The 12,019-nt window shown below is 53.4% G+C and overlaps 1 protein-coding gene across 3 annotated transcripts in view; it reads left to right on the top strand.

Moving 5' to 3' along the window:
* The window catches only part of SLC39A11 (solute carrier family 39 member 11), a 176,324-nt gene that overhangs the window by 52,105 nt on the left and 112,200 nt on the right, over nt 1–12,019 (top strand). For all 3 annotated transcript variants that reach the window (XM_015570620.1, XM_006754593.2, XM_015570616.1), the window contains one exon: nt 8,572–8,713. In XM_015570620.1, the coding sequence (XP_015426106.1) occupies nt 8,572–8,713 (142 nt within the window). The remainder of the gene's footprint in view (nt 1–8,571; nt 8,714–12,019) is intronic.

Raw genomic sequence — 12,019 nt, 5'->3', positions numbered from 1 at the left:
CTCTTTCCTGCGTGAGAACATGCTCAGGGGTTTCCACCCTCCTCTGAAGGGTCTCTTCTCCCCTCCCTGCCCTCCTTTCGTAGCAGCTCTGATGGGCTCTACACCCCGGTCAGCACTTCTGTGCAGGAGCTCATCGGGCCTTGCAGGCGGAGTTCATCGGGAGGCACAAGGACTGTTTTCAGACCCCCGTGGTCCAGGCCCCACGGGGATGGATGCTGTGAGCAGGCCGTGAGCAGGGGCCGGAGGCTGAGGCATTGATGGGGCGTTGACCGTTATCTACAAGTTTATAAGCATAAATATGCACTCGCACAAAGTTAGGCACAAGTTCACATCAAAGCACCCAAATCCATAAAACCGAAACCGGCAATGTTTTTGTGTGCTCTGGCAGGTGAACTTTTGCTAAAAATAAGCCACCAATTACAAGCACCAGTGTACCAACGGCCGTGACTGGCTCCTTTTGGTTCCAGCAGGTCCGTCCATCCCGCAAAAGCCACTGGATGGAGTCGGCTCTCCCCACAGCTGTTCCAGAAGCACTTGGAAACCTCTGGCATCTACACCGGCTCCATGAAGGAATTTGGCCGGAGTGTGGCTCAGAACAAACAGATCAGCCATCCATTGAGCCTGCCTTCAGCAATTAACCCTCAGCAATTAAGGCAGGACTGCTTGGTACCAACTCAGCCGGAAACACAGTTACAAACGAAGGCACTGAAATTGAGCAGTGAGTGGGCTTTGGTTAGAAAGGGCTCACTGCAGTGAGTCAGATTGCTGGTCTTGTCTTTTATATATATATACACACTAGAGGCCCAGTGCACGAAATTCGTGCACTGGTAGGGTTCCTAGTGGCTGCCAGCTGCTGGCTGGGGCCTCCCTCCCTTCCCCCAGCCAGCCCTGCCCCCTGGTCGAACTCTTGGATGCACTCCCTGTTGAGGGGACAATTTGCATACTACCTTTTTATTATATAGGATATTTATTGATTTCAGAAAGGAAGGGAGAGAGAGATAGAAACATCAACAATGAGAGAGCGAATGATTGATCGGCTGCCTCTTGAGCACCCCCTACTGGAGTTAGAGCCCGCAACCCTGGCATGTGCCCTGATCGGAAATAGAACCTGTGACCTCCTGGTTCATAGGTCGACATTTAGCCACTAAGCCATACCCGGCTGAGCTGGTATTGTTTTTTTCCTTGAGATGATCATTTACCTAGAAATACAAAATTAAAATTTTTTATATAAAACTTTCAGACCGCTGTGAATGGGTCCCTGAGCCCCCATTGGAGAAGCGCTGCTTCAGGCGGAGGAGGTTGAGTTTGTGGGTTTAATCTAGAGCAGCCATTCGCAGGCTAATCCATGGAGGACCACACAGAGTTGGGGGGCTCCCTGATACTTCACGCGCCACCATGCATGATGTGCGAATGTGCTGCAGAACATTGCAGGAATGGCCCCAGGTCCCTCCCCGGCTGTCATTCACACTCTGGTGACATCGGGTCCTCCCAGCAAGAGGCACAGTTGACTGATGTACCGCCCCATCACTCCGGATGGCCACGGACCACGGAGGTCAGTGGGGTGGTAGAGAGTGTGATGCAAGCAGAGATTTGAACAGCACTTTGATGTTGCCTTCTCTCACTGCCCCCGAAAGCCTGGGTTTACCCCACGAATGAGCTCAGCCCCACCTGCTGGAGGATGACGGGCCCCATGGAGAGGAATCCCAGTTTCCCAGCCACAAGTCAGCCAGCGCTGGCCCACAGCCCACCGGCTGCCAGAGCACGTGCCATCCTAGACCATCCAGCCCCGGGCGAGCCATGCGCTGACCACAGATGCGCAAGTGAGGCCTGGCAGTATTCACGGGGCCTCGGGCAGGTCCCCAGCAGCGTCCACACGAGTGGAGACTTAGGAGCAGTAATCACTGGCTGCTGTTGGAGGCCACTGAGTTTTGGGGTGTTTTGTTACCTAGCAACAAGTGTCTGATAGGCATGCATTTGTTCCTGGGAGGAGAAATCTTGACTTGGAGCAGGTTTCGGGGGGGCGGAGGGGAGGGACGGGGAGAGGGAGACACCTGGTATTCTCCAAAGGATACCATAGGTCAGAAAAAGTTGCCTGAAAAAGACCAGCTGAGGGTTCTCAAACTATTGAAAAGGCAGAAAAGGCTCAGGGTGGATTATATGGGTGCATTTTAATGAATTCTAAGACTAGGTCCAGGAGTAGCTTAAGCCTGGTGGATAATCATCGAGGATTAGGAAGAGAATGCCTCATTCTACATAGGTATTTGCATTCCTTTAGATTTATATTGTTTTAAGGAGACATTATATTTCAAATTACAAGAAAAGGCACGGTGGTTTGGGAAACTCCGCCAGGCCCCCTCTCTGCCAGCCAGGCTGCTGGGAGACCTGGCTCTTTGGATTCCAGCGTGAGGCGCTTACCTGGAGCACCTGATGGAGGGCTGTCTTTGCAGACTCTCAGGGCTGAGTCTTTGCAGAGCTGTGGGATGCTTTCAGTTCTGTTTCATAGGCTTAAATAGGCTTGATTATGAATAGTAATTGGCATCAGCGACAGGAGAAGGCTTTGTCCCTAAAAAGACAGTTTGAGTAACAGCATCCTCACCTAGCTTAAACAGAGCTAGATGTCCGCGATGAATTTCCTCCGTGGGAAGCTTCAGGCCAGGGTCATGGAAGAGCCGGGGAGGAAGCTGGAAGATGTGGCCTTGGCGGGGGGGGCGGGGTCACGGGCTTCAGGTGGAAAGGACTCACCTTAAGGGGAGTGAGCTGGGCTCCCCACTCTGTTTCTGCCAGGAAGGAAGTGGGGTTAGAACCTTTGGGCTGAGAGTCACTGGGTAGGTGGCTGCCCATCCATATGTGGGCTCAGGACGGATCTAGAGGCTCTTACACAGTCATCAAGGGGACAGGAGCTGGGGGTGGGTAGAAAGTCATGATGTCAATATTTTTATTGATTTCAAAGAGGGAGAGGGAGAGAGAGATAGAAACATCATTGATGAGAGGGAATCATTGATTGGCTGCCACGCCCCCCACTGGGAATTGAGCCCGCAACTGAGACATGCCCTGACTGGGAATCGAACCCCGGCCTCCTGGTTCATAGGTCAATGTTCAAGCACTGAGCCACACCAGCCAGGATTCTTTCATACTTTTAAAGCCTTTTCTCTCCCGCTCTGCACTAATCTCTTTCCTTCTTTCTCAAGGCCTAACCATGGTATGCTTACCTGGGTCTTTGTTTTTTATGTTGTACAGCAAGCATGTCAAACTCAAAGTTGCGCACACCAAACCAGTCAGTACAAGACTAACGACATGACATGGCAGTCGGCTGCTAAAATATTCACTGCTAGTATTAGTGGTGAGAAATGGTGCGCCTGCGTGTTAGGTGTGTATGGGAAATGAATGCAACACGATTATAGTAACCAGTCATTGGCTAACATTTTAGTTCGTTATTAATAATTATGTATAACAGGATATTATAAAAATTAAGTTACTAAAATTTTTATTAAAACGTTTCTTATATACTGTTAAATTAACTGGGCTGCAAAATTATTTGTTGTGGGCCACATGTGGCCCGCGGGCCACGAGTTTGACATGCTTGCTGTACATCGTTTTGGAGATGTTGTGATATTGTTCATGCCAGTCAGTCGGTTTGGTTATTGAACGCTGACACTGTGCTGGGCCTGACAGTAGAGCTGGAAGACATAGCTCCTGCTCTAAGGATGTCATGAGCTAAGGAAACGGAAAGTTTACTGTGCAGTTTTGCAAATGTTACGAGAGCAACGCGTGTGGGATGTCAGGGCAGCACAGAGAGGAGGCATATGTAATCCAGACAAGGCTGGGTTTATCTAGGAAGGCTGCTTGGAGGAGGGAGCTCGGGCTTCTTCAGCCAGGATTTCAGAAGCATCGAGTATAGAAAATGAGAAGCTTGAGAACATGCCTGCTGGCCACGGGCTGGGTGTCATTTTGTTGTTGTAGGGACAGGGCCTCCCACGGAGTTAAGAGGTGCAATCCTAGTGCCCCAGAAACCAGTAGGGACCTCGTACTTTGAACAGACATCCTCCTTGTCTTTGGGCTTCTTGGCTGTGACCCATGACCCTGAACATGTAGGCAAACCGAGACCAGGAAGACGGCAATGACCTGCTGTTGGAGCCCGAGGCAGGGTTGTACCCGCAGCCTCAGAGTCTCTGCCACCCTGTGTTCCTGTTTGCTCTGAGGCCGGTCCCTGCCCCCCTGAGCCAGCCTGGCCCTGGGCAGCAGGCCGCTGCCCGGCTCCCAGGGAGAAAAGGTCACATGTTATGTCAGCTTCATCCGTATTCGGGCTGGTGATAAGGGGGGACATTTAGGTTTTTTTCCATTATGTGGAATACTTTAAGATTGTGTTACGGATGTCATTATTATTGCCATTTCTCAGTAATAAAAACACCATCAATTATTTAATGTCACCTCATGTGTCTGGGTGAAGTGGGGATGGTGAGGGACGCGGGAGGCTGGTAGGGGATGGAGGAGGGAGGCAGAGCCCGCAGAGCACCAGGCCCTCCCGCAGCCTCAGTGTCCCTAAGGGCGGTGGTGGCTTGTCTTTAGATCCTTCTTCCCTTCTCTGCTCGGGTGTAACTCGGACCTGGCTTTAGCGGTGGCTGGCAGGGAATGCAATTAACTCCCTGCCCTTTCCCTCGGCCCGTCATCAGGGAGTTCTGACCCGCTGACAGGCCTCAATTAAATAGATCACCTGCCACGGGGCCGGGAGGCTCGGCGCCATCGCACAGTTCCAGCCACATGACATGACAGGAGGTGTGCGTGGGGCCGGTGAGAGCCAGGCGTGCCACAGTTCACGGGAGGGTGGCCGGCCGTGCTTCCCCTGAGCGCAGTGACACATCCCAGCGGGGGGAGCGGCAGGGACAGGTGGACACATAGAGGGTGGCTGCTGGAACTCGAAGTGAAGGCGTCGGCTGCTCGCTGTGACATTTGGGGGTGTGGGTGTGACTTTTGGAGGTAGGGGCCGCCAGGGCTTTGGCACCTAATGGCACTTACCCAGTTGTGCTTTGTGAGGGGCTGGCCTTGGGCACAGTAGACCTGGACGTGACCGCGTCCTATCGGTTATGCCCCAGGCTTCTCCTTTCATGACTGTGGAAACCTCAGTGACCAGCTGCCGTCTCCCTTGTGCCTGGGACAGCAAACCCGCGTGAAAGCGCCGGACTTGGTTTCCGGAGGGAGGTGTGCCTGTCGTTTCCGGAAGCCTCTCTGGTTTCCCAGAAGGCATATTCCTGGGCTTCTTTTCCACCCCCACCCCCTCATTTCATTTCCTCCGTCTTTCCCTCTCCACGCCCTCTTTCCTTCTGGAAGGTGCTGTTTATCCTCCAGCTCCTGCCCCTCTGCACGGCCTTTCCTGAGTGGGTGGAAATTTCTGTTTTTTCTGAGCCCCAGGGACTTGCCCCAAACCATCAATGATGATGATGATGATGATGATGATGATGATAACTGTCACAAGAGGGCAGTGATCTCAAGTTCCAGCAGCCCCTTCTTTTAGGGCTGCATTTGGAGGGGTGAGTTGGGTGGGGAGGAGGGCTGAAGAAGGAGGGGTGGAGGTGGGTGGGGGAGGAGTGCAGAGGGAGGAGTGGGTGGAGGTGGGTGGGGGAGGGTGTGGTGCAGGACCTGGAGACCTATAGCATGGGAAGGAGCTTGTACATTTGGCACTTTGACATTTGGGAGCTGCAAGGTGACTCAGCCATCCTGAACCATCTAAAGCCCTAGGAGCCCACCTCAACCCATAGGGTGGGGGTGGGAGTAGGGGCAGAAAGTGACTCATTGCCCGGCTGAGGGGCAGCCACGCAGGCTCTCAGGGCTGCAGGGAAAGTCAGGAAAGCTTGCATTAGTCGCACGTTTGCCCTGGCCTGGTTCTGATGCTTACTAAGAATTTTCCAAACACAGGCAGGCAGGCAGGCTTCCTGGAGGAAGTGGCAAACATCTTATCCTTATAGTAAAAAGAGGGTCTGTGGGTGGCCAGGGTTACCAGTAACCGGGGAGCTTTGGGGTCCTGAGCGTCCTAAATCCTTCTCAACCTCAGCACTGTTGACACTTGGCCGGGCCATTTGTTGTGGGGCTGGCCTTGTGCCCTGTAGGGTGCCAGCTCCACCCTCTCTCCCTCCCCCACATACAAAGATGCCCATTGCCAAATGCCCCCAGGTGGCGGCGGGGTGGGGGCAAAGTCGCCCGCGGAAACCAGTGTTCTCAATCAGAACAGTGTCTCTCCAGGCCGCTTTTTCATAAGCAGCCCTGCGCGCATCCGTGCCTCTGGCCTCGCCTCGCCGTAACGAAGTGGTTCCCTTCCCGCACCCTCCTCCCAGCCAGGCATCCATCACCTTCTAAACAGAAGGAAGACACGGCAAGGTCAGCTGACACCCCCCACACCCCCCACCCACCCGAGAGGCACGTCTTTTATTGCTGCCGCGATCCCTCCCATGTCAGCATGAGATGTAGGATTAGAAATAATTAAACCCATAAACAAAGAGCTGTGGCTCTGTGGCACATGGCACCGGCGCCAGCTGTCACTCCGTGGGAGAGGGGTGCCTGCAGGGGGGGATACTGGCCTTCCTCACGTCCCTTCTGTCCCCAGGATTCCGTCCATCTGTAGCGTCGGCCTTGAGTGTCGCACAGTGTGGCAGGCTGTCCCTTTGTGCTTCTCCCGGGGACAGAGCAGGTGACATCCTGCAGCCCCTAGGATTCTACAGAAGGACCCGGAGCTATGAGGCTCCCCCCACCCCCTTAAAACAAACTTAAATGAGGTGTCGGCACCCTTCTATGCATTACAGAGGACGTTGCAAATAAACGATGGGGGTGATGTGCATGTGTGGGACGAAGGAGAAGATGTAGACGGAAGGGTTGATGTTTTCGTTGGTAACATTTCGTTGGAAAGAAAGAATGAAATAAAATGTCTGAATCACTCGATTCTCTTTCTGATCCCTGTGTGTGTGTGTGTGTGTGTGTGTGTGTGTGTGTGTGTGTAAGACACGGCCGAGCATCATTTTCGTGAGATTCTGTCATGAAAGAAACTTACCGGAGAAAACGGGTCCAGCGTTTGCTCATGAATGGCTGCACCCAGGGACTCAATCAGCAACCCCTTCCTCTCCCATAGTAGAGAGACATGTTTCTTTTGTTTGTTTGTTTTTATTTTTTATTACAAAGGGTATTACATATGTGTCCATTTTTTCCCCCCGCCCTAGACAGTCCCCTAGCCTCCCCTATCCCCCAGTGTCTTATGTCCATTGGTTATGCTTATATGCATGCATACAAGTCCTTTGGTTGATTTCTTACCCCTCTACCTCCATCTACTGATGGGCACTTAGGCTGTTTCCAGATCTTAGATATGTTGAATTGTGCTGCTATGAACATATGGGTGCATATATCCTTTCTGATTGGTGTTTCTGGTTTCTTGTGATATATTCCTAGAAGTGGGATCACAGGGTCAAATGGGAGTTCCATTTTCAGTTTTTTGAGGAAACTCCATACAGTCTTCCATAGTGGCTGCACCAGAGAGACTTGTTTTTAAAGGTTTGTTTGGAGCTATTATTGCCTGGTTTTCAGTAAATATCTACTGGTTGTAAGCTCATCGAGATGATTCCACTTGCCTTCTGTTTGGGTGAAAGCAGAGGTGTGTGTGTTGGTGGGGTCACCCCTCTTCCTCGCTCCCCTCGAGATCCTGTGCATTTGTAAGCTGTCAGCAGGTCCGGGGGGTTCCGGCCGATGCTGTGGGAGTAGAAGCTCATTGTGGATTCATCTGTTTGCTCTTCTTTTATTTTTTATTTACTGATTTGAGAGAGAGAGAGAGAGAGAGAGAGATCGATTTATTGTCGCACTTTTTGACACATTCATTGGTTACTTCTTGTATGTGCCCTGACCAGGGATCGAACCTGCAACCTTGGCCTATAGGGACGATGCTCTAACCAACTGAGCCACCCGGCCAGGGCCATCTGTTTGCTCTTAACTGGCACCTAAGAGCTGGGACTTGGTCTAGTTTTGTTCGCCCAGTATCCACAGAAGTGGTGGTCAGTGTTCGTTGAGTAAATGTGGGGACTGAAATGCGGACTTGGCCTGGTTGCTGCACAAACAGTCGAATTAGTTGGTGACGGACAAAACATCAGGGTGACGTGGTTGCTCTCGGCCACGGGACTCGCCTCTCACCTCCTGCCTGGGCTGTAGTTCGGACCGCTTTCCCCTCTGAGCGCGTGAGAAACGTGAGGATGGTGAACGTCTGGAAAGTGGTGACCTTGCTGCCATCCAAGCGAGCCTGCCCAATGGACTTCCTGGACAGAGCCTGGGCTGAGTGCCCTTTACCCGGCGGGCTGGGATTTCGCTGTTCACTGCCCATTTCTAGGGTCGGCATGGACCCCTCACGTCCTGCTTCTGTCACCCCAGAAGTTCTACAACCGGAAAGCTCGCCTTACTCCTAATGACCCCGCCTGCCGACAGCTGGGTCTGGACGGTGGCCCTGCGCTGTCCGTGGAGATCGGCGGGCTGCCGGGCGGCTCTGAGCGGGAGGGGTGTGGGGAATGAAGCTCGGAGAGGTGTCACAGCGGCTGCTTCTTGTTTCAGGGTGCGGCGGAAGACCCCCACACGGCCCTGGCCCTGAACTTGGACCCCGCGTGGATGAAGAAGTCTGATGCCGAGAGTCCCAGGCTGCTCCTCCCTGCGAGCGAACTGTCCATCCGGATCGGGGGCACTGGGCTCCTTCCAGGCAAGCTACCCGCTGCAGACCCCGGGCTGAGCGAGGCAGGACAGACCGGGGCCTGGGGGCAGGAGGATGGCGGGAAGTGCCAGGGCCTCGGGCCCACGCCTCCACGTGACTCACCCCACCATGCACAGGGCGGGACCGGCATCCGGCCCCGGCCTTCCTGTCTCACTTATTCTCCAAGCCACCTGCTTGCTGCACGAGAGGTCACTGTGCCTTTTGGTTGTCTTTCCAGACAAGGACCTCTAGGGTGGGACCGGGCTGGTTTGGGTTAGAGCATGTGGGCATTTGTCCCTGTGTCTCCCCCTCTTGGACGGACCCTGAGTGATCCTTCCCGGGTATGTGACTTTCCTCTTTCCGATTCGTTGGGGGAACTGGCCATTTCTCTCACCAACTCAGTGTTGTGGATCCAGGCATGCCTCTGGTTGGAGGGCGTGCTTCCCCTGAGGGGAGTCACACAGCCGCTCCGAGTCTCCTCCTGGGGGGTCGGAGTGGGGGCAGACTGGCCGCGGCCCACTGAGCGGGAGTCGCAGGTGAGCTATGTGAGCTAGGAAGGTGGCATTGCTTTCCAGGCTCGGTGTGAGACCCACCCCACTCCCACCCCCACGGTGCGCAGTCGTCAAGCACTCAGGGCATTTGGCTAATTTAAGGGCCAATCAGCGTGTGGAGAGGTGGGTGCCTTTCTTTCCCTTTGAATTTAAGTCCCGCGTTTAACCTGTAAGCCCCAGGCGTCCCTCGCCCTCCCCACTCTCTGGTGGACTCAGGACTTGAAACCATGCAGATGATGCTGGGAATGGGCGCTTCCCCTTGCACGGGGTTCCCCGGAGTGGACTAGGGAGGAGCAGCTGGGTGACTGGGCACCGTCTTCACACTGGGGACTTCGGGGAGAAAGGTCTTTCCCCCTTTCCCTGCAGTCATTGCGATGGGATGTTTTCATCATGTGCAGGCTCAGGCGACCTCTAAACCTAGGGGACAGGCTGCGTGCACAAAAGTTACAGCGATGCCACAGCCAGTCCTCACGGATCTGTGTTCCGTTTGCATCCTTCATGAATTATTCATGGAGAACTGGAGCATGTTCTCCTCGTGAGCCGATCCTCACTGCCTCCCGCCACTTCTCCCATGGGATATAACCAGGAAATAAAAATTCCTCTCACGTGCGCTCAAGTAAGAGAGGCTCAGCGTGAGGAAGCTGCCCCACCTCCCATCACTCGTGCTTTCAGGCTCCGATCGGAACGACTTGGGTGCCGCCTGCTGCACCCAGAACCATCTGGTGCCTGAGACGGGCCAGCGGGCTCCAGGAAAGCGTGCTTTTTTCACGGCGAGTGGTGTGAACACAGGGCCCGAGGGCTTCCTGTCCCTCCTCAGCGGCCGTACCGGGCTAGCCATCCTGTGTGCGCCCTGGGAGGCTCCGGCCCTGGTTCCGAGCCTGCTCGAGGATGAAAAACTCAGCCAATAGATTGTGTTCTGTTCCTTTTGTTTTTCTTTATCCGAAGGCCATAGGGGGAATGCCTGGACATCAGAATAGGTAAACGGGTATCCCTCCCACGGACCCTTTCCGGGGCGCCGTGGGAATAGAGGACCAGTGGGAGCTGGCTCTGCAGGAGTGTTTCCTGGGACTGTGGGATCGGCGTGGCCACCAGGGCAGTGTGGGAGGGCCAGGCAGTCTGTCCTCTGCTCAGGGACACCTAGACAAAGCGCCTTCCCAGGTTACCAGGCAACCCTCAGCTGCTGTTGCTGACTGTTTAGGTACAAAATCTGGAGAGTTTGGAGATGGTTTGCCAAGAGGGAGCGAGCCCAGCCATCTCTGGAAAGGTCTCTTCTCACCTGGACACACGCGGGGGTGTCAGGCAGTGGAGGCCGCTAAGCTGGATAATGGCTGTTTGATGACCGGCCTCCTGCAGCTCAGGCCCGAGTGTGCATTATGTGTGCCATCTGGATTTGCCCTTAAGCTCGCTGTAAATGGGCAAGGAGATTGGTTTAATGGGTGTTTAGTGAACAACAGGAGCCTTTAAAAAATAATATTGGCGCTGCCGTTATGTCCCAGGATCGGCTCGGCAGGAGGAGAAGCCCGCAGAGCCCCGCGCCGTGGCCGTGGGAGAGAAGGCCCAGCTGCTCTCAGCCCGGCAGCCGCCCGAGCGGGAGCAGCTTTTACGAGATATTTGCCTCTTTACGTCTCTGTGCCAAACGTCTCACATTATCCACTGTTCTCAGGGCTGGGGCTATTCTGGGACTTGGCTAGACCAGAAGTCCTTCTAAAACCATCAGTCTCTCCTCTCCTCTCTCTCCTTTCTTCTCTTCTCCCCCCACCCACCCCCACCTCACTCTCTGTCCCCTTCTCCATCTCGTTCCCTTCGACTATTCATCTATCTCCAACCAGTTTTTTTAATTAAAAAAGTAATAACCTAGATTAAAAATTAAAAAGTAGTATTTCTTCCAGCTTCACATTCCTTATGGTCCAGGCTCCCATCTCAGACACAAACACGTTTCCAGTTTCTTCTACATCCTTCCAGGAATACTGTGTGTTACAGTCCTGCTCGGCCCCTTGGTCCGGACCTTGTGTTTTCCACTTAACCATGCACTGCGGTCTTTGTTTTCTGGGACACTCATCAATTCATCCCATTAAGATCTTGTTACTGGCCATGATCTTACCTAATTGGGTCCCCCCCTCAAGGGCCCTTTAGGTTGTTTCCAATCATTGGCTCTTACAAAGAATGTGTCACAGAGCATTTTTAGATGTACCTCTCTGGGCAGTGACATTGTGCAGTCAATTCTGGAAGTGAGGCCAGGGGTTCTGTACCCCTGGGGTCCATGGACGGGCACCAAAGGATGAACCCCTTGACACTTTATGGCATTGTCCCCCTCTCCCCCCCAAATAAATAAATAAATGTGGTCTGGTTGGTGTTGCTCAGTGGTTGAGCGTTGACTTATGAACCAGGAGGTCCCCTGTTGGATCCCCTCTCCCCCCCAAATAAATAAATAAATGTGGTCTGGTTGGTGTTGCTCAGTGTTTGCCCCCTGTTGTCCATGTCCATTGGTTTGGCTTATATACATGTATTCAAGTCCTTCGGTTGATCTCTTCCCCTTATCCCCGCCCTCCCCTACTTCCTTTCTAGGAATTGATAGCCTGATCGCTGTTTCTCAGTCTTTGGGTCTGTCCCTTTTCATCAGTCTATGTTGTTCTCTATAATCCACAAATGAGTGAGATCATGTGGTATTTATCTTTCTCTGACTTGCTTATTTCACCTAGCATAATGCTCTCCAGCTCCATCCATGCTGTTGCAAAAGGCAAGGGTTCCTTTTTTTTTTACTGCC

This window comes from Myotis davidii, unplaced genomic scaffold, assembly GCF_000327345.1.
Source record: "Myotis davidii unplaced genomic scaffold, ASM32734v1 scaffold172, whole genome shotgun sequence".
Taxonomy (NCBI): Eukaryota; Metazoa; Chordata; class Mammalia; order Chiroptera; family Vespertilionidae; genus Myotis; species Myotis davidii.
The sequence above is the reverse complement of the archived record's forward strand: the minus strand, read 5'-3'. Positions and strand labels throughout refer to the sequence as shown.